The sequence below is a fragment of the Larus michahellis genome, chromosome 17 (assembly GCF_964199755.1).
Source record: "Larus michahellis chromosome 17, bLarMic1.1, whole genome shotgun sequence".
In the NCBI taxonomy this organism is placed as follows: domain Eukaryota; kingdom Metazoa; phylum Chordata; class Aves; order Charadriiformes; family Laridae; genus Larus; species Larus michahellis.
This window is the reverse complement of record NC_133912.1, coordinates 6015316-6037264: the sequence shown is the minus strand read 5'-3', so window position 1 is coordinate 6037264 and position 21949 is coordinate 6015316. Positions and strand designations below refer to the sequence as shown.

General features: G+C 54.2%; 1 protein-coding gene across 2 annotated transcripts in view; it reads right to left on the bottom strand.

Annotated features, from left to right (window-relative positions):
* The window catches only part of NECTIN1 (nectin cell adhesion molecule 1), a 94328-nt gene extending 75284 nt beyond the window's left edge, over positions 1–19044 (bottom strand). Inside the window, exon 1 of one of the 2 annotated variants that reach the window (XM_074561062.1) lies at positions 18218–19044. In XM_074561062.1, the coding sequence (XP_074417163.1) occupies positions 18218–18299 (82 nt within the window). In that variant the 5' untranslated portion in view covers positions 18300–19044. The remainder of the gene's footprint in view (positions 1–18217) is intronic. The other variant, XM_074561061.1, reaches the window with a different exon arrangement.
* Positions 19045–21949: the final 2905 nt, after the last annotated feature.

The following is a 21949-nucleotide window of genomic DNA, read 5'->3' as shown; positions in this document are numbered from 1 at the left end:
CAGAGAGGACAACAACAAAATCCCAACAACCCACATCCTAAAAAGGAAAAAGAAAGAAATTTTACTTGCCGGCGGATAAATGGTGTTTGCTTAAGTCAGCAATTGGTGTTTTGGGTTTCAAACCTTTCTCAGGGCACGGGAGCCTTACTCTCAAGGTGAAGAGCAAGCTCATAAATCTGGGAGAAGCTTCAAGACCAAAATATGCTGATTCCCCACTGCAGGGAGGGCAGAGCCAACAGGAAAAGGGCATTTGCTCTGCAAACAAGAAGCAGGATGAGCGCTTGTAAATCGCTCGTCACAAGGGAACAGGTGACATTCAGTCCTGCTGCACTCAGATCTGGGATACAAGGGGAAGAGAGAGGTGACTTTAAGCCAGCTCTGCACTCACGAGGGCCACGCGAGCCCCTGGTTTCTCCTCTCAGCTCCCAGAATAGGTCAGTGAAGCTTCAGGTCTGATGCTTTCCGTCTCCCACAGCTCTCACTGGAAAACCAAGGCTTATCTTCAAGGCAGCAGGCTCAGCCCTGGCCCCAAACGCCTCCTATTTGCCTTACTGCCTTGGGAGCAGACATGTCCAGAGACCTGTCCGGTGCAGGGGTAAAGCCAGAGATCGGAACATCTCACAGCTAGGACTGCAGCCAGCACAGCGGGACTCCAGCACAACGGTATACAGTGATAACTCACTTCATCGATTGCCGTTTCCCTAGATTCGGTAGAAACAAACAAAAAGCCTCATCATCGAAAACCCCAGACTGCCTTTCCAGCAAGGATTGCACCCAAAAGGAGCTCTGTGTTTAGGCTTCCCCCCAGCAGTTTTGCTCGCCACCTGCTGACCCCCCGCTTCTCCCAGGGCCCCCGCTGCTCCTAGCCCATCGCCATCAGTTTGCAACCAGCCTGCAGGAGCTGCCCCGGCTCGGCCTCACAGCTCCCGTCTGCCATGGCCCTGCCGAGCCCTGCCACCGAGAGTGGCCTTCTAGTGTGTCTGCCGCAAGGCGAGGGGTATTGAGTTCTTGACAGAGGGTGTTTAGCACACCCGTCCGCTTCAGTAGGTAAGTAGATGACCTCCTGAGGTCCTTCGCAACCTGAATTATCTTCTGTTTCTATCAGGATGCTAAAATAGCACAAAAACATGCCTGTCTTTCTGTCAACCTGTCACTTTGCGTTCATTTCATTTTCATCTGTCACACATTAGCCCAGATCTTACTGTCTACAAGCAGACAGTTATTTACTGTTTCCTCTTTTGTTTTCTTTTTTAAAGCCATTTCCACCTGAAATACACCAGCACACAGGCATACATACACAAATAGCAGGGCACCATTTTCACCAGGCTTGCTCTCTATTCCAGGCTTATCCAGTGAGAAAGACTGGGAGTAACTTGGTCTGACAGGGGACTTGGCATGAAAACCGACAGCCAAACTGCCCCAGCCTCCTCCTGCCGGCACAGCTGGGCAGGGCGAGGGGATCTGAGCTCCCTCGCACCGCCTGGGCTCAGCCGCTGCAGAGGTGGAGCGGGAGGCCAGGCCGCGCATACGCTGCCAGCAGCAGATCTCAGCCTGTTTGCCAGTCCACACTTGCCCACCGGCCGACATGTTCCCATGCAACCACAAGTTTTGCATCGGGGCTGAGCGTGAGCACAAACCAAGCCACCCACCAGCAGACGTCCTGAGCGTCCTTGTGCTCAGCACCGCACGGGTGACTTCGGCCTGAGCTACTGCCGGACTGAGAGCCGCCAGCCCAGACAGAAAGTGGGGAAGTGGTGGGACCTGGACAGACAGCAGCTTGTGGGGGGACTACAACAGCATCTCCCCTGGGCCACTAAGTGTGCTGCAGCGGCACGGAGAACCAGAGAATCATCTAGGTTGGAAGGTGCTAGTGATGGGCGCTGGACGGGAACAGCACCAGAGCTGGGGGAGAGGCAGCATGGAAGGCACCGCGGCCCCTCCTTGCATCACCCCATGGACTCACCGCCTGCCGCCATGCCGGGGGAGGCAGGACACCTCCCAGCACACACCTGCACAGCTGCAACCCGTCCGGCTGCTGCTGCAGACATGCATGGGAGACCCAAACTGGAGGGAAAGGGAGAGACGGGAAGGGAAAGGGGGGCGAGCAGGAGGAGCCTGGGGACAGGACGGCCGTGCGCAGGGAGGAAGGAAGGGACACAGCCTCCGCCAGCAGGATCCCTCCCTCTTCCCTTCATTTCCGCCCAGGAAAAAAAAAAAAAGGAAGATTTACTCTCTGCCTGCATTTTTTTCCCAGCGTCCCTGGCCGCCGCTGGTGAAACCCCATCTCAAGCCGCCCCGTCACCATGGCAACGGGCCAGGAGGAACAGATGGCCCCAGCCAGCCAAATCCCAATGGGAGGGAAGCGGGATGCGGGACAGGGCCATGTGCCTGGGGGGACAGAGCAGTCACACCCCTCGCCCTTGTCCTCTGGCCATGGCGAGACATTTGTGGGCTTGGTGGCACCTCAGGGTGGCCTCGCAGGAGGGAGGGACGTGGATGCTCCCCTCCTGAGGGCACAAACCCTCTGAGACCCACCATCCCGTGACCTGGTCTTCTCCATCTGCCAGAAAAGCCACATTTTCTCAGACATCTGGAGCATCTGCCTGCCCACCTTCAGCAAATCTCACCCCCTAAGATGGGGATCACACAGCAGGTGGGCGCGGGGGCCAGACCTTTTCATCTGTGAAGTGAGTGGGCACAGGGCTCAGCTGTCACAGCCTTGCTGGGTCTCCCAGACAGATTCATCTGAGCAGACTGGGGATGAGGACCAGGGTGGGTGAAGATAAAACTCAGCCACTAATCTCCCTGTGGATTAGCTGTCAAGCCTGCCCACGTGGGGCCATGGTGTGGGGCTTTGGAGCAGACAAACAACATCTAAGCCCTTCTGGAGATACCCACGACTCCTCTGGAGTATTTGAGAGAAGCAGCCAGGCATGCCCCAGGCACCCAGAGAGAAGAGGCTGTTTCTCAGGGGCACAGACCTCTTCTCTCCTCGTCGGATTTGCAGAGCGAGCTGCAAGCCCCATACAGCTTGGTATGGTCAGCCCCATAACTGGTTGCATTTCTGCGGAAAGCAGCAAGTGTGAAACTACACTTCAAAGTCTCCAAAGCTGCCTGGGCCTGCAAAGGGGAAGGACTCTCTATGGGGAAACATAGGCTAAAGACGCCAAAGAACATTGTTGCCAGAAAGAAAACATAAAAGAAGTGGCTTTTCCTTTAGGAACCTGAGCTCCTAGCGCAGGCTGTCTCAATTGCTCAGGCCCATTTTCTCCTCAAAAACCCAAAGCAACACTTGCTCTCCAGAGCCAGTTTTGGAGCTGTTACCACCATTATCACAAGTTCCTTAGCTCCAGACAAGTTCAGTCTCTGTGGATCATGGCTGAGTTTTGCAGCCCTGTCCCCAGATCCACGGGGGCCAGCCAGCAGCTTCTCTTGCCCACGGAGTCCCGGGGAGCTTTCGTTCCCCCAGGGAAGCAGTGTTTTTCAGGGCTCAAGGGCCAGAAGAGGCTGGGGACGCAAAGCAGGTGGTCCCAGGGTGAGACGAGTGTGTCGGCAGGCTGCGTGGAGCACTGCAGGGAGGGGGGAGCTAAACCCCCTCCTGCCTAATTACAATCGCTTCTCCCTGCGCCAGCCATTCCTGTGCCAAGCTGCTCCCTTTCCCGTGGCCCTGGCACGCTCACGGAGGTACTGGCCTCGGGGGCCCAGCCCGGCCCAACCGGCTCCCAGCCCACACCCGTGAGAAGAGCCAGGGCCCGTCCTGCCTCTCAGGTGTGGCCCTTCGCCTCCGGGCTCCCGCCCGGCGAGAGCACTGCTGCCAGCTTGGATGCAGCCACTTTCGCCAGTGAGAGAAGGGGAGCAGGAGCTGCCGGGCAGCAACACCCTGCCAGGGAGGTCTGTGCCAGGGCAGCATCTCATGGGAGGATGCAAAGCCTGCTGGTGCGGACGGGGGTGTCCACAGCACCCCTCTTCTGTGCTTCCTCTCCTTCACAGGGGGTTCCCAGGTGTTTTTTCTGCTGGCGTCTGGGTGCAGCCCTTTCTTCCCCAGCCTGACAAGCCCTGGAAACCCACATCTTTTCTCTGCAGAACAGGTTGGGTGCAGGAGCAGCCGTGCCCGCTTCCCACGCGCCAGCACAGCCCAGCCTGGCCCACACCCTCCCCCTGCCCCAATAGCCCATCTTTTTTTTTTCCCCTCTGCTCTCTTTCCCGGATCAAAGCTGCCTCCCCTCCCTGTATTACAAACATTATTCAGCTGCTAGATAAGAAGCTCTCCAGCAGCTCTTTATTAATCCCACTGGAGGCAGAGAGAAGGCAGAGAGAAAGGACTCAGCGTGGCCAGGACAGAGACTAATGTTCCACGAAACACCTTTGGAAGAGAGGCATGTCTTTTTCCCAGAAAGTCTCATGGGAAGCTTCGGTAATAATTAACAATTATCGAACTTCAAACCCTCCATCTCTCTCTCTGTCCTGACCAGGATTTTGTAATAACTCATGCAGTCTGAAACACTGCCAGCCTGGTTTGCTGGGGCACACTGGGGCAGGAGGGTGCAGACAGACTCCGTGGCGGGCAAGAGGCAGGTGCTGAGCCTGCTGCGTCCTTGCTTTCACACTGAGCTGCAGTGTCCCAGCTCCAAGCTTCCCGGGAGCTTGGATATGGACCTCCTTTCCCTCCTTGCAGCTCCTTTGGTCACAAAAAGAAATGGCCTGTTGTGGTACACATCTTCCTAGGAAGGTTTCCCCCAGGCTTGGAATACCATAGACTCCTGCATATGGCTAAAATTGTAATCTACCCAGGAGATAGACTAGAAAGCTTTTATAGCATAAAGACACTTGTTTAAATCCATCTGCTGTCTCAGGCAACTATAATCAGTACCATGTGATGGCTCACATGTGAAACAAGTTGGATGGCTCAGAGGTCCTGGGTTTGCATTGCTACCTGCCCCCTCTCTTATGGAAGAACCACAGAGTTTTTGAAGCGCTTGTTCATGCAACCGGCAGGGGATTTCTGTTATCTGCATCCTTCAGTGGGGCAACTCAGCTGTTACGAAACCTGCTCACAGACACCTAGGAAATTAGTGGCAAAAGCAAAACATATTGCAGATACCTGAAGACTCGCATTACTGTCCCCAGCGTGAAGCCACCCTTCTCGCCTCAGCATTCACAGCAGATCCACCCAGGACAGGGCGCAAGATGAACCCCTGTCACCTGTGCTGCCCGGCACGTTGTCCAGCAAAGACCCAGGGTGTGGGCAGGAGCTGGGAGCTGCGCTGGGCTGGCAGGGCAAGCAGGGCTACGGGGGGCTGTCCAACCCACACCTCTCATCTACCTGCAACCCCCCAGACAGGGACTGGAAACCAGAAGTGACCCAAATGCAAAACTAATGGAGCGAGAAATCAAGAGACCTTTGAATTAAACCAGGCAGGGAACCAATGGACCATGTCGCCCACTTCCGTGATTTCAACCCACACATCACACACCCAGAGCAGTAAGAGACTGGGTCCGGTGTTTGCACTGACATAATATTTGTACATCAATCTATGCAGAACAATTTCTAGTCTTCCAAAATCGCTGGGCAAGGAGCTGTCGGCTCCTGGATGCTATGAAAAATGACAAAATAAAGGGGAGTCACCTTTCCTTGTGCTTTGCAAATGGTCTCCTGCTTGTATAGAGTAAAGGTCGGTGAGATCAGTTGAGCAAGGCACCCTGCAGACACAGGGCAATATGAGCAGAGAACTGAGGGACTGCTACCGGCAGCTTTTGACAAGGAAAGGCACACAGAGGTGAAGCGAGCTAGCCAAGGATATTCTAGGGAGCTTGTGGCAAAGCCAAGAAATAATGCCAGCCCTTCTGAGCTCAGCCTGCCTTTGCCATCACCTCCAGGCCATTCTTTCCCTTTAAGTAAAAGCTGATTCACGCCAGGTAGAAGTCAGTGTGAGGCAGCAGATATTCCCACTTCCAGTGAGGTACTGTAAGGTAGTCCACAGGCACGGCAGCAATTAAACGTCAAGAATACAAAAAAATATATATACCTAAAAAGAATGATTTTAGCCTTTTATTTCCAAAGTGAGTTTAGAGCCAGTGAAAGGTCTTAGATCAATACCAGTAAAACTGCAAATTGGAGTCCTCCCCTTAGCCACAGAAAGGGTACAGCTGAGGCAGCATCTGCACGAACAGCCTGCCCACAGTGTCTGCCAGTGTGCCTCAGCTCTGACCTTGAGGAGTTGCCTTGAAGTGCAAGAGGGAAACTCCCCCTTCCTCCTTCCTCCCCCCTTCCCATGCAGCCCTGGGCTTTTGTTCCCCAGCAGGGAGATCACTGCTGGTTTATTTCACTTGGGTACATTCTGTCTAGGGAAGAAACTGAGTCTTGACAAACTCATTCCGCATGCACACCAAGAAGACCTGCTTCATCATGTGGACAGAAAAAAATCCTAAGGGGTTCAAGGGGATTTTGCAGCACAGATTTTGAGGCAAATCCAGCCCTAGAGAGAGCTTAGCTACCAGGCTGGCTTTGGCATTTCAGATGGTGAGATGCAGTTGCCTGTTCACGTGCTCCATTATAAACAGGCCTTTCTTCTCCTCTCCTGCCCCACAGCTGTACATGTGCTAGGCCCCATGCCCCAGGGACCTTTGAAAACTGCATTATAGGTTCTCCCCATACAAAGTTTGGATCAATACAGCTGTCAGGCTTTGGCCACATTACCCCTGCTAATTGGAATTACAATAGTCAGGCTGCAGCTTTCACTCCATCTCTCTGTTGCTTGTCATAACGTAATCAAAATCTCTCTTGCTCTCTCTTTATCATGGAGCGTGATGGGAGCAGAGGCGCTGGCAACCATGCGGCCTCCAGAGACTCCAGATTCCTCTGGATTCCTGTGGATCAGGCTGGGGCTGGGAAGCTTTGGCACAGGGGTGGGAAAAGAGCTCCTCACTGCCAAAACTCTCCGGCCTGCCTTGGCCAGGCAGGTTAATGGGAGAGCCAGCCTCAGCCCCCCAGCTGGCCAGGGACCTGGTGTCGTGGTCTGGGCACAGCAGGGAGACAGAGGTGGGGACCGAGGGGTGCTAGCGGAACATGTGTTTCGGGAAGGAGGTGCAGAGTCTGGCTAAGACCAGAGGCAGCCACAGCTTGACTGTGGAGCCAGACACTGGCCGGCAGCAGAGCCCAAACCCTCACCTGGCTATGCCGAGGAAGGAGCCTCCCTCCTCAGCCAAGCGGTGCCTGCGCTGACCAAGCATGGGGGTACGGGGAGGGTGCCTCCTCCTCGCTGCCTCCTGCCAGCCCCCGCTCCTGCCTCCCCAGCAGTGCCCAGCCACGGCAGGGGGGTCCCACCAGCTGCCAGAGGCAGAAGTGATGATGGGACAAGCAAAGCAGCAGCTTGGTGTGGGCATGGCATGGGGCACTGACCAGGACTCGGGTGGCTGGATGGGAATGAACCAAAGCTTTGTGCTGGGATAGGAAGCTGCCTGCTTCCTGCTCAGCCCTAGCAGAAGCGAAGCTGAGATAGCATCTGAAGGCTTCAGCTAGGTCAGGATCCCTGCCACGCTGGGTGCTGTGCAAAAGTCCCTGCCCCAGCAAGCTCCCCGTGACGCTGACTCACCAGCCCCTGCCTGCAGCACACTCGCTGCTCCTCGCCTGTGTGCACCAGCCCTGCCTGCAAGAGGCCACGCATGTCTCGCTCACGCTGGCTCCGAAGGCTCGGCCAATTTACAGAGCCGGGGTGATACATCGCGGGCAATAGATACAGCAGCTGTGATTTGTTGATCATTATCAAACAGCAGTAATGCGGGGCTGAATTACCCAGACGGGGGAAGGATGGGCAGCCCGGACCTACTCAGCTCCCCAGAGACTGGCCATAAACAAAACTTAAATAATTAGAGTGCTTGGGCGGAGATGCAGCCTCTAAGTATTCTTAGGCTCACGGAAATAAAGGAAATAAATTCTTGGAAGGTGCCAGGCTGGATGGGGCAGAGGGAGGCTCATTTTCCACATCACTTGAGAGCAGCCGTCATAAATCTCACTGAAAGATGCACCTCCCCAGGCTAGCGATATTTTTAAACTCCGTGAGAGAGGGGAGAGAAAAAACACATTTTTAGTATTTACACCACAGGCGAAAAGGGTATTTAAAAATCAGGGTACATTTTTGAAAGTCTGTTCCTGCTATGCCAAGAAAGAAAGAAAGAATTTTCTTTCTATAGTGTGATAGCTGGAAATATTAGCTCCAGAGAATTCATTCCTACCAACATCCTTCTGTTGTAAGCTGAGAACTCAAAATCCCAGGACTGGGGGCTGGTGGGAGTCAGGGGATAAAGGTTCTTTCACTGGCAAATTGGTAGCTCAGTTCCCAACTGAATCAGTAGCAAATGCAAATCAGCTCCTCTGAATCCTGCGCGGTGACTTCTGCGCTGTCCCTGCTTACTTGGTGTCTGGGATAATGTCCCACAGGAGATGAGATGACATGGCTTTACACAGCGGCACCCTCGCGGGAACAGCAGCCTGGTTTGTTGGGCCAGGAGCCCGAGCTTGTAACCAGACGCAGCAGGGAAGGGACACCAGGGCACAGGGACCTGCTCGCAGATGTCAACTGAAGGACGTGGCCCCGGAGTTAGAGCCAGGGCAGAGCCCCACATGGTGCTTTGCCCGCTGGAGCAGCGTGTCCCAGCCATTCTGCGTGGCAAGGCCATCTGAGCTTTGGGGCAGGGAAATCCATGCATCGGCTTCTGCAGGGATCGCCAGGCTTGTTTTCCTTTCTGGTCTTTTATTGTCTTCCAGTTGGTTAGTGCTTCCTTCCCTGCGCAGGGTGGGGAGTTGGGTGGGCTCCTTTTTTGGCAGTCATCTAAGAAATCTTGTCAACAGCTGACTGATCACAGGTCGACTGATCACAGGTTGAATGACGCTGCATGGCAACAATACGTGTAATAACGTGAAAAGTTCTCAGCCTTGCTCTCAGGGCAGGTCCTAGAGGACCCAAAGATAAACTGCCAGAGCACTGCCTTCCTCCGCAACCACTGCAGCTTTCCTCCTGACAAATAATTCCTTCAGGGGTCCTCAGGCACCGAGAACATTCCCCCTTTTACAAGTTGCGCTCCGTGGAAGCCTCTCTCCCTCCTACCCCTCCCACCCTTTAGCAGGACTGCCACCATCCTCCCAAAAGGAATCTATTCAGCTTGTATCAAAGGGATACATGAGCACACCCATTAGGCATCAGAGCATCGCAAATCCCCAAACAAGCCGCCTCTAAAGATCACAGCACACTGTAATCACTCCTTCTGCAAGGAGATCCCAATAAGCCCTCCCCAACTTTCCCTGGGTTCTTGCTGAACCCAAGCACATGAGATAGGTTTGGCAAACTCAGCTCCATCACTAGTAAAAGTCTCTTCATAAAACTTGCACACACAGAGCTGCTGGCCTCTCCCTCCATTTGAGAGCACAGCAGATGTTCAGAGGCTGCCCCGGCGCTCCTGCCCTGCAGTAAGGAGGGCATTGCTGCTGCTGCTGCCCTCAAGGTCTGGGTCTCGCATCTCCGCCTGCAGCTGGAGGACACCACCTGGGCTGGGCAGCAAGAGGGGCTGCCGCAGATGTCACAAGCAATAGCAGCGGGTCCCCTCCTCTCCCCTCCCCTCCCCTCCCCTCCCTGCTTCCCCGCAGGACAGCACAAACCAGTGCAAGCACGGGGAGAGGGGAGCGCTGGCAGCAGGTGGACATGCCCGCACAGGGGCAAACACTGGGACAGAAGTGGCACTGGGTAGATGCGTGTCCATTCACGTGTTGGTGCACATGAATGTCTTTCATAACCATGGCCTCCAAGAGAAAAGCAAGAAGCCTTTTCTAAAGCCTTTCGTAAGACATGATGTGCTTTACCAATATGACACAACAAGCACAGCACTTGGCTTTGAAGTCAGGACGATAGATGTCCTGTAGATTTGGATCCTGGGCTGGTCTGAGACTGCCCTTTCTTCAGCACCTACCAGCTAGGTCTCAGCCCCTTAGTACACAAAAATGACATCCTTCCTGAGTAAAATATACAGAGCTCTAGTGTGTCCAGCTGTGGGGTGCAATGCACAGACTAGCAGCACAGCACCCAGCACCTCTGCCAAGAGGGGTCCTCCTGTATCCCATGGAAACTGTGGCAGCTGATATAAATTACAGCACGGCAAGGATGCTGCTATGCAACACATCCCTGATCCTTAATGACCATAAATGGGCGCAGCCTGGGCTCTCCCCACACCCAGAAGATATCCCTTCCCGCAGCCCGGTCCCTCGCCACCAGGACGGTGCAGCAGATGAGGGGAAGAGTGTGAACAGGCCCAGTAACGAACAGCTGGTACAGTTGTCTTGGCTGTACACCACCAAATCACTAGCCGCTGCCTTCTCTTCCAGCCCTTAAAACAACATCGCTTCTCAAATGACACAGGCCTTGGCTAAGTGAGCAAGGTGACATCGGCAAGAGCAGCAAGGAAACGCTGCGTGCTGAAACCTCTTTGGAACAGGGGTGATCTTTTTCTTGTGCGTACTTACAGCCCCTGAACCGACTTTGATTATCCGTCCTTAACATTTCCTCTAGTTTTGGCACCCCCAGGCTAGGAAGGCCATAGGCACAACTACTGCAATGGGAATGTGACTCTGGCCTTGCCTACAAGGTGTCTCAGTGCTGATTATCTAGCCCAGGAAAAGTCAAAGAGCAAAGCCCATTAGATGCCGTTCCCTAAAAAAAATGTAGCCCTAGCTTGGTGCAGCTTAATTCTCCAGTGAAACCAGTGTACTCCTGACTGCTGGCTTCGTACGGATGTTTCGTGTGCTGGCAGCAACGCGCACCCTTCTCCTGCCCACCCCAGCATTCACTGTGCTGGGCATATAGCACTCATCAGTCTCTGGAGCAGTGGCCATAGCTCCGGCAGTTAGGAAAGCTGGGGCTGTAGCACACTGAGACACAGGGACAGTCTCTTTATTTCTAGTCCCAGCCCATTGGGAGGGCGAGGAGGCTTTTCCAGGCAAGGGGAACCTCCGTCACGGCCACGGGTTTGGGTGAGGGGTGAGTTATGATTCCATAGTGTGCCGATAACTCATCTGGCCCCGAACTCTGAGCTTGGCTAGCTCACTTGTTTGGGCTGTTCAAGGATGGGGCAGGGTTCATTCCTCCCTTGCTGCTCTCCCCTGCCCTGAGTGCCACAGTGCCTTGCACAGGCCAGCACAGCCAGCGTGCATCAAGCTGCTCTACACAGAAACCTGGTGAAGACAGCGTCGGAAACCCTGACCTTTCTCCTGAACTACCCAGCTCTCTGTATGTGCCTCCAAGTAAACCCTGTTCATCATATTAAACTCTCCCCTAGGTCTATGATTTCTGCTCATCATGGATGGTTAGTAACCCCTGGCTTTGCTAGGACACTCAGCACAACAGCCTCTAATTATAGGCGTCTGCTTGAGCTCTTTTGAGTCCCACCAGCCTCTGCTACCCATTAGCATTAGACCCTGAGCCCATAGCCAGAACTCTGCCCTCGGGCTGTCTTTCCTAGGGACAGTGAAAATGGTCAGTGAAAAGCTTCCCAAGCAGTCTCCCTCTCAGTCCAGAGGGTATCTTGCCAGGGGACAAGAAATGAAACCTTATTTTGCCAAGAGTGGGATCCTCAGTGCAAAAAGCAGATACCTATAAGGCCAGCTGAAATCCATTCCCCCCTAGATCTGCACGATGTGGCTACAGACCCTGCAGCTCTGCGGCAGCCAGTTCTGATACCATGTCTTTAGCCTCACACAGAGAACAAGGCTGGTTTTGCTCTCAGGTGGCCGCACGGCACTCCACTCCAGCCCCCTCGTCTCCCCCACAGACGGGGCTTTGTGCTGGGAACCGCCCTCGCCTGTCACCAGAGCAGAAACGCTGGATGTTAGCCACTGGCTGTGAGCTGCATGGACCCTCTGTCACTCCTGGCCATGCCTCCGGATGCCTCACTCTAGCATGAGGGGGAGGAATGGATCTTCCATGGGAAAGGGAAAATAGACTCAAGATCAGTCTCATTACGGGGTTTTCCCAGGTAGAGAGAACTGCTGAGAAGAGAGATGGAGGCAGAGTCCTCTTGACTAACCAGGCTTGGGAGCACCCGCTGTCTCATAGCCAGGTGGTCCATCTGGTACCTGCCGCTGCTTCAAGGCAGCGATGTGACGTGCAGGTCCTTCTGTAGCATCCCTGCATGGTCGGGAGCAGATGGAGGCACTTTGCTATTTCCTGCCTTTAGAAAGGCAAATAGGCTGGGACGGGGAACAGAAAACCCCATTCCCATGTTTTCTCTCTTTCAGGGAGGAGAGCCACAGGGATCCTGCCTCTCCTTAAGCTCTTCCCCCCTGCCCACCTGTATGTCAAATGAAGAGGGAAAGCAGTGCTGTACGCGAGTCTGCAACTGGACTGGCTCAGAGCCAGGGAGGGCAGGCTGGAGCAGAGGAAGGGAGAGAGGCAGAGTTGGGTGGATAGTGCTTAGAAAGGCTTTCCTCCTGCATCACACCAAATGATGTCAAAGGAGGATTAAAAAACTCCTGCAGGGACGGCTTTATTTTGGGTGAATGGAGAAGAGATGGTTCACCAAGTTGGGTCAGTTCCTCCTATCCATCCGCAGCACCCCACAGAGACGCTGAAGGGACAAGAGACCGCTGGCCAGATTCCCCCTGGCCCCAGCCACCGCAGACCTGTGCTGTGCAGGGCAAAAGCACCCTCCCTACCCTGGGACGCCCTGTCCTCCTGGCTGGGGGACAGTCTGGGACTGAAGCTCTCTCTCCCCATCTCATGCCCAGTAGCTGCTGCTCATCTGCCTTGGGATTGCTGCAGAGCCGAGAGCTGCTGCAGCTTTTATGATGCCAGCCTGCGTGAACGGCTGCATCAGCCCCAGAGACAGGGAGAAATAGCGAACGGACAGCAAGGTGTTAAAACTCCCCACTCTTCCTTGAGTGCCCACGGAGGCAGGGACACGCAGAAATGACAGCAAGGGGCATATAAAATAACACAATGCTAGGAAAGGTATCCCTTGCGCCTGCAAATTTCACTTCCCATTTCTACGTGTGACAGAGACAAGACTGTAAATGCAGGACTTTAAACCTAGCATGCTGGCACAGTGGACGGACAGAGGGGTATGTGTCTGGCTGCCACGGGCTCTCCCTCGCAGACTGAGAGGAAACTGCCCTTCCTCCCGTGGATAATACTTCTGCATTTGAGCAGCTTGGGCAGGAGTTTCTCTTCTGCTACGGAGCCGAAGGATTCCCCTTGAAAACCCAGCCGGGAGGGTATGTGCATGTGTGCTGGGAAGGTACGTGCATCAGTCTAGCCTGGAATAAACCTTCACCAGGAGAAGTGAAATAAACTGTAAGGCCAGGAGAATATATGCGGCTCAACAGCAGCCAGGAGGAAAGCAAGCGGATGTATCATGAGAGGTTTCATTTCTTAGTTAAACAAATTTTCACCTGAAACAATCATGTGGGTTAGGGAGCCCTCACTGCAGAGCTCTGAATTCTCTGTGCTGGGATGGCTGTGCTCCGGTAATTAACACAATAGGTGTCTCAAATGCAAACTGGGTCCCAGCTCCAGTGGCTGGCGGCACCAACTCACCCTGCATCAGAGCTGCCCTGATTTAATCTGACGTATTTGAAAAAGCAAGAAGATCTCTAGGGGTTGCTCGGATTGGAGTACCTTTGTCCCTCTCTCATTTGTTTCTGCTTTTTGCACCAATATGCCTTGCTGGTCTGTGAAAAGGACGGAGGAAGAGCCATCATGGCCTCCAGCAATGATGTTGCAAGACGCAAACCTATTCTCAAAGGCCCCGAGGATTGCAGCCATCCACCTGAGGACTTACCAACTCATCCCTGCAGCATTCACAGCAGCCTGACTTCTGCTCTTCTGAAAAATCCTTTTCCCCTGGCGCTGCCCCACCGTCTCCCCCACACGCCTGTCTGCTGGCAGTGCTGCCTAACTCCCCCGGACACTGGCGGTGGGAGAGAGCCTTCCCCTGGCTACTGGTGGCCACTCGCTGCTCTCCCCTGCCTTATGACAGGCTGTCGCTGCTGTCCCCAGCCTTAGCGGCACTAGCAGAGGGCAAGGGGTGCCAGTGGAAACACGGGCCTGGGAAGCAGGTCACGACAACCGGCTCTTCTGGTTCCCTTCGTGATTCAGCTGAGGTGTGAGCGGTGCCCAAAGGATCCTGCTGGTGCCTCCCTGTAAACTTGCCTTTGTGGCTGGTACAGTTGCAGCCCAGAGGAGGGGCGACGCGAGGAGAGATGTGCCAGGCTCCGCCAGCATCGGCATCTCGTCAGCCACCAGTTAATTGTGAGCACTGGCCTTGCACTAGATGTGTTGCTGGCTGTGGTAATGCCCCTGCTTCTGTACGTCTCTCTGCAGATGGATCCATGTGCACTGGGCTGGGAGCTCTCGCTTGATTAACGCTGCCGGTTCAGAGAGCAAATAGCATTAACCACAGTCGTCCCCTGGCTCTGGCCATGGGGCAGACACCCCCCTGCTTGTGGGCTGAGCTGGCTCTCGGTACAGCCTGTCGCCTCACCCACACTGACACATACATGAGCTCATCAATTCATGCCAGGTTAGAACTCGATGGGTTGGTTCCACCGCAACAAGCGAGGTTTAATGAAAAAATATCAGCAAACGACACACTTTTGCTTCCTGAAATAGCCTGGTGGTGTTTCTGAGTTTTGGGAGAAAAAGGTGGGAGAAAGAAAAAATAACAACTAAGAACTCAAACCAAAGGCTGAACACAGCTCTGGCAACTTTTTGCCTTTCGGAAGCCGCTTTGGGATATTAAAGCAACTCTGCAGAGTACAAGATGGACCAGATCCTGCAGTGACACACTGACTATTCCCAGCGCTCCAGAGAGCTGTCGTACCTCTCCCAAAAGCAACCCTCCCTCCAGCTGCAGCCAAGTTTGACCTAAGGCCTCCAGGTCACTACAGCTCAGCCGATGCTGCTTTCAAGCGCCGTGATGGAAAAACCCTGTGTCTAAGCTTCAAACACCTCTCCAGCTCTCCCCTGCTGAGGATCTCAAAGCACTTTGCAATGAAAGACTCACAGGCCCCTCTCAGAGCCCACGAGGTAGCCCAGTGATAGCAGACAGGAATCTCTCCCCAGACAGAGGAGAGCATTTGGAAACAGAGGCCCAGATCTGCAGATGCAGGACCAAGCACAAGATGAATGCCTCTGCTCTGCGTGGTTGCATCTCAAGCTGTACCGAGTTTCATGGCGGGGATAAACAGACAGATTGTTAAGACTTGTAAAGCATAAATTTAACCGCAAGTGTTCCTAACCTCTGAAGATCAGCTGCCTAGGATCTCTCCTTGCCAGTACCCCACAGCTTTTCAATAAGCCCCGTTCATACCAGTATCCTGAATCCCTAACGCCGCAGCCTGAGTTGATACCTGGTTAATAGTTCCGAACGGACAGGCAGGCAGATTTGCACGGAAGGCTGCAGGAACCCTGAATTGAATCTGTTCTGGACGATTGAGCCGATCACATTAAAGACAATTTGTAAAGCAGATTTTTATAAGGGACTCCTTACAGCTTTTACAGCAGGGAACTTTTATTTCCTTATCAGAAAAAAAGCTAACATCGTCAGAAGGGGGAGGTAGTATACGTGGATGGGAACAAAAATGAAATGGCATTGATCAGATGAGCATGAAAGGTTTTCTAGAAAGCGTAGTGTCTCCTGCCTTCTTCCCATCATTCTTGGGTGCTAGGTACCAAACCACATTTTCCAACGAAGCCCACAGTTACTAATTCACTTACAATAGAGGATCCTAAGTTCCACTCTCCCATTCTCCTTGATAAGCAAGCCTGTTTGCATTCAAAGCTTACATATGGCTTGTCATACCCTCAGCTGAATTTGGCGAATGCATCCTGAACCTCAGGAACTACCTGCCTCAGTACAGCATTCAGACCTGTGGTTTAGTAAGGACTGTCAGTCTGCTGTGGCTCTGTGCAGCACCGAGCACAGTATTGTGCTGGTCCTTCCCTGCTCTGGGATGCGTCCACAGCACAAATAAGTGCACAAATGAATGAAACAAACAAACAAATAAATACGTAATACAGGATCAGTCATTCCCGCAAATGTGGTGCATCCACCACCAAACTGGTCCAGCCGAGAGTCTCGCCCACACGTAGGCTTCAGGGTATTCGCTGATCACGGACAGGGGTCGGGAAGGATTATCTTCTCAGAGCACTGCAGAGCTGGCTGTACCCTTTCCTTGGCAAGGCACCACTAGATGCACCACTGGCTTATCCTGGCAGAGCTGTCAGCGGGACAGTGCAAGACAAACTATCGGACTACTGCAGAGTGGCAGGAGACAAGATTGCTTGACTGCTGGCAGCAAAGCCTCAAGAACAGCCAAAAATAGAATAAGTGGGGAAAAAAAGTCTCTCTTGGCAGGACAAGGTGAGATGCCAGGCTGCCCCGGGGTCACTGTCTGTGTGTCTCCTTGGGGAAAGCAATTCCTAGAGGGACTGGGGGAGCATAAACCCCTTTTGGTTTACCCAGCATGGTCACCGCAGCATTACTCCACCTCCAGTGCCTTTCCCAGGGGTTGTGGGGAGGGTTTCCTGCATGGGGCTGCCAGGTGGAGGGGTAAGAAGGAGGGAAGACCAGGTGAAGAATGGCATGGAAAGTTCTGAAACTCCTTGTGAGGAGCCAGAGCTCTGCCAGGCACCTGCCTGGAAGCACAGAGGAGCACAGGGAGCCCCAGGCTGTCCCTTCCATCACCTCTTTTTGCAATGCACAGCAGATCCCTTTGTCCTGGGCATACAGAGTATACACAGACCTGGTTCCTCATCCCTCTGTTAACCTTTTCCCTCTCACAGTCTCCCTGGTTTCTTGACCACCACCCCCTCCCATTTAACCTTTGTCCTCTCTCATTTGAGCTGGACCATCCAGTCACTGTGCTCTGTTGATCTCCCATGCCCTGGATGTTACCATCGCTGTCTTTGTTAGCACTGGGGAGCCCTGGGCCCTGGCATTTGCTCGGATGGCCGGTCTTTTGGTCCAGAACCTTGCTAAGTGTGGCCACATCTGAGTCACAGCCCAGCCAGCCTGGCTGCTCTTCTAGGACGCTGCCCCAGCCCAATGAGAGGAGGAACGGGGGCAATTCCACCCTGCCTTAACTGCAACTTCTCCTCTCCAGCTGCAGACCCCCCTCCTGCAGGCACAGGCTGCCTCTTCTGCCCCTGCAGAAGGCTGGACGCTGGCCCAGGGGTGGCACATGCACCCACTGCCAGACACTCCAGACCCAGCTACCAGGAGCCTAGCCTCAAAAAGGCAAAAATCGGTTCTATTTGCATTTCCCAGTTCATTCACAAGCGCTGTAAACCCAGACTGCTGGTCCCCCTTCCATGTCTCTGACAGCCGACTCCGGAGAGCCCTCGAGGATGGCATTAACCCATTCTGCATTGGAGCAGAATAAAAGAGTCTCCCGCAGGGCACTTCACAAAGTGGGTCACTCTCCGGCTTCTAAGAGCTGTGCTAGAGCCCAGGGCAGGACCAAGCCCTGGGGTGGGGACACACGGGCTGTTCTGCGACCGCCAGGATAGGTTGGATGAGCTGGGAGAAGTCAATCCAAATCTTTGCCCATCTCCTCCTTTCCAGGGATGGATCAGAACCAAAGGGATGGCTCAGATGCCATCAGACACCCAAGTGCAAAAGCAGTGAAAGGAAGGTCTGAAAGCTGGGAGCGGTCCAGCCCCTCCGCAAAAGAGCCCACGGGAAGTGTGTGTGTGTGTTGAGGGGAGTGGGGATTTCGGGGATGCTGGACGGCTGAAACCTTCCACCTCTCCTTCCGAAACGTCTGTGCTCGTTACCCAGCCTTGTAGCTCCCTTTCCCGGGAAGCCTGGCTGCTATGCCTCGCTAGACGTTGCTCGATCCAAAAAGCAAACAAACCGCCTCAGCTCCCAGGACTCCGGAGCCCACTGCCTGCAGCTGCTTCCAAAACAAACGATCGTGTTGTTCCTCTCCCAGCCAGAGATGAAATCGGTCCCGACTCTCTCCCACCCTCAGGCAGATGCTTCCACACCTGCTCCAGACCCGGGCGCGCACCCCAAAACGCCGATCCCGTCCTTCCCCGCCGCTCCGCAGCACTTCCCGCACCCCCTTTCCCCCATCGGCACCCCGCAGCCCTCCCCCGGGGCTGCCCCGACCCCCGCCGCGCCCCGGCAGAGCCCACCGCCTCCTTGGGGGGACCGGCCGGCAGCGGCTCACCTGGTAGGAGCGCGGCCGCCAGGATGCAAACTCCGATAGTCCACCAAGATGCAGGGCAACTTGTCTGCAGCTGTGAAGCCATGAGAGTTCCTTAGCAGAAATGGGCAGGGGTCGGTCTGGCAGCGTCGCTCGGCCCCCCTCCCCACCCTCCCCGCCCCCGCTGATGCTCAGGTCTGCTTAAAAAAAAAAAAAAAAAAATTTAAAAAAATTTAAAGAAAAAACTGGAGGTGCAGGAGGACAAAGAGGCGGTGCGCCCAGCAGGCGAGTCGGCGGGAGGACGGGCGGCCGGAGGAGAGCTTCGCCCATCCGCAGGGGCCCTGAGGCTCGGCGGGGCGCGGGGCCCCCCTCCGCGGGCGCGGAGCGGTCCGGCCGGCTGCGGGAGCGAGCACGTCCGCAGAGCCGGGCGAGTGGGAAGGGGAGGGGAAAAATATAATTTTAAAAAAAAAAAAAAAAGAAAGAAAGAAAAAGAAAAGGCGGGGGGGGGAGGAAAAACAAATAAAGCGAAGCGAGGGAGAGCCCTCCGCGGGCTGCTGCCGCCGCTCGCAGCGCGGCGGTCCCGTGGCTCCGGCGGCGGGGCTCGGCAGCCCCCGCCCGCTGCCTGCCCTCCGCTTCCCGGGGCGCCGGCAGCCCGGCGGGGCTCAGGCGGCGGCGGCGGCGGCGGCGAGGGGCCGGCTGCGGCGCTCCATGGCCGGGCGGGGGGCGCGGGGCCGGGCCGGCCGCGGGGCGGGGGGCGCGGGGTGCCCGGGCGGGGAGGCAGGGCCGGCGGCTCGCAGGGACGGGCACAGGCGCGCACACACCGCACACACACACACACGCACACACACGGTCCCGGGCGGGGCGGCGGCGGCGGCGCTCGCCCTCTCCTGCGTGATGTCAGTGCACGGCGGAAGGAGGGCGCAGCGTTAACTCTTTGGTGCCCCGCAGCCCGCCACGCCGCCGCCGCCCCGACACCGCGGGGATCGGCGCTGCCCGCCGCCGGGCCGGCAGGGCGCCCCAGCCTCGCCTCCCCTCCGGCGGGCTGCGGGCGGCAGCTGGCTTTTGTTCGGCGGACTTGCCGCGGCTCATCTGGGAGCCCGGGGCGCCTGGCTGTAGGTCTCCTAAGGTGCCCTTCGGCTGCACCCAGGTTCGGTGGACTTGAGGCTTGTTTTCTCAGTTCCCCTGCGGACGGTGGACGGCCCGGGCCATGGCTGCAGCCCACCTATCTTTATATGATACAACATGTAAAAACACCTTACATAAACCGCCTGTGAAATAGACATAGCTGTCATATGGAATCTAGATTTACGCTCATGAATGCTTTTGCACGTTGATCCTGAGTAATATACAGCGTTTTCATGGGGCCTATGAAAGAAGGAGCTTGTTCTGGACGCATTCTGTGTGCCCTGATAAGCGAGGGGATTCAGAATCGGCACAAGGGCTGATGCACTGGAGGAGGGAGGCACTGGTTTGCTGCGCTTTGTAACAGCCCTTATTATGTGGACACAGACACAGCCTTTGTGGATCTTTTGCTAAGGAGGTATTTAGCCTGCTAATGCCAGCTCCTGAGCTGCCCTGGCCTCAACAAGGATGCCGAACCCCAAACAAAGATGTGAACAACAATGACAACAACCAACAACAAAGTCATGTTGATTTCAAGCTCCATTAGAACAACACAGGAACAAATCAATGCCTGGCAAGCAGAAAAGGACAGAATCAGTGGGGAAGGATACCACACATCGTGGAGAAAGGAAGGGGGGGGCAGCCAGCAGCTATAAAAAGATACCTCTAAGGACCCCTTCAGCAGTCTCCTCCTCCTTTTAATTCCTTTAGAAGTTAATTCCTGTTCGAGGGAAGGATGGGCAGCTCTGTAACAAAGCGGATTAGCCAGATACAAGGTTTGTTCCAAAATAACAAAAGTTATTACGTAGTAATGAGGTTTAGTTAATAGATTCATAGACTTTAAGACCACTGGGATTCTGATGGACAGCCTGCTTGTGGAGTGGAGGCTGCTGAACTTGCCCCCATGGTTTCTGTCTGTAAAGCTGCAGGCCGGAGTTTAGGAGCGCAACCCCCTGTCCTTGAGTACAGGCAAGCTATGGAGAGCCCCCGGCATCCTTGCACCAGTTCTCTCAGTGCTTGGTTTTCCTGTCCTTGGAGTGTTTATCTGGCTAGTTTCACCTTTAATCCATAAAATCTCATTATTTCTTTTCCCGTCTCCATTAAAGAGGTAACTACAATGAGACATTACTCCCCTGGGCAGGTCTCTCAAAGTTGCGATAGTCTCCCACATTACACAATGTTCCAACTTACATTTTTCCCAGTGTGATACTCTCCCGTCTCCCTTTTAATGTATTGCCACTGGCACCTGAGCTAGCCTCTGCTGAGGTGCGTGGGGCAAGCCAGACCTCAGCACTAGCGTTTTAAGCTTTCTGCAAACCCAAGCAAGGACATCTTGCGTCAGTTACCCTTGTTTCACACGTTCAGAGTTTCCTTCACAGGCCCGGCAACTCGAGGTTTTCCTGTGTGAAAGGAAAGGGAATAGCCAAAGCTGTGATTATGCAGTACAGCAGGCGGGTCTGTTCTCACCCTTGGCAGCCCTTTGGTGCGCTGCTTGGCCGCGGGTAGCAGTGACGGTTTGGCAAACACTGAAATTGCCCAAGCCATTCACTGAGAGGGCTAGGAAGGGGAACGCTGTTCCTGGGGGCTTGCAGGTGGCACAGAACAGACGTGGCAAATACATGAAGTTCCTCCCCCCAGTTTGTTGCAAACTCAAATCTGAAATCAATCACAGAAAGGAAAACTTGAGATTGATCATAACTTGATCTAAGCAGAGTGACATTTCAGTGCTACATCTGGGGCATGATTAAGATTTCCTTTCAAGAATATGGGGAGATTTGATAGAGCCTTAGGCATTGGCATCCCAAATCACAGCCCTCAAACATTTGAGACAAAAATGTAAATCCATTAGCAGCAGCAGCAGTAGGCCATTAGCCCTGGTGCATCAGGCCTAACTTATTGAGCCAGAATGTATTATTTTCATGATCCTGCACAAAGCAAAACCCATCACATTTGGCACAGTTCTGGCTGTTAACTTCTAAGATTTATTACACAGTGCCATGGGGCCCCTGCTCTGCAGCTTTTTGTGAGTCCAAAATTTCCATGAAGCCCAAGGGGACTTCTGCATGAGCAGGAAAGGCAGGAGTAGAATACTTTGGTTTGGCAGTTTTTGTTATTTCTAGGGGAGGAAGATCATAATATGTAACATATTTAATTGCGTTATACTTATTTTTTTGATTTGAGGAGGTCTCTGTGTGCATGTCCTCTGAGGGGCTGATAGGGCTGCTTTCTGCATTGCTCTACCAGCTGGTTTAGCCGATTGTTTCCTTGTTTCTAACCCTCGCAGCAGTAGGTTTCTCAAGCGCATCCCAGCCAGAGATGTGGGAGCAGGAGCCCAAACTATATACCACAGTGCCTGCAATAATAGGGCAGGGGTTTCAAAGGTTGCCCGTCCTTTCCACCCCTAGTACACGAACACATGGACCACGCCGAGGCTCAGAAATCCCTTTCATAAATCTATAAACATATTCCACTGGAATCAAAGACAGATAAAAACAAGCCACATGGTGTTTCAGGTAGTCCGAAGGACTGGGCTGTGAGGCATCCCCCCTTCCCCACGGAAAATCATTCCTAACACTGTACAGAAGTGGTATTTATCCCTTCCTGATTTTGAGGCATGGTAGAAGTCTCATTTTA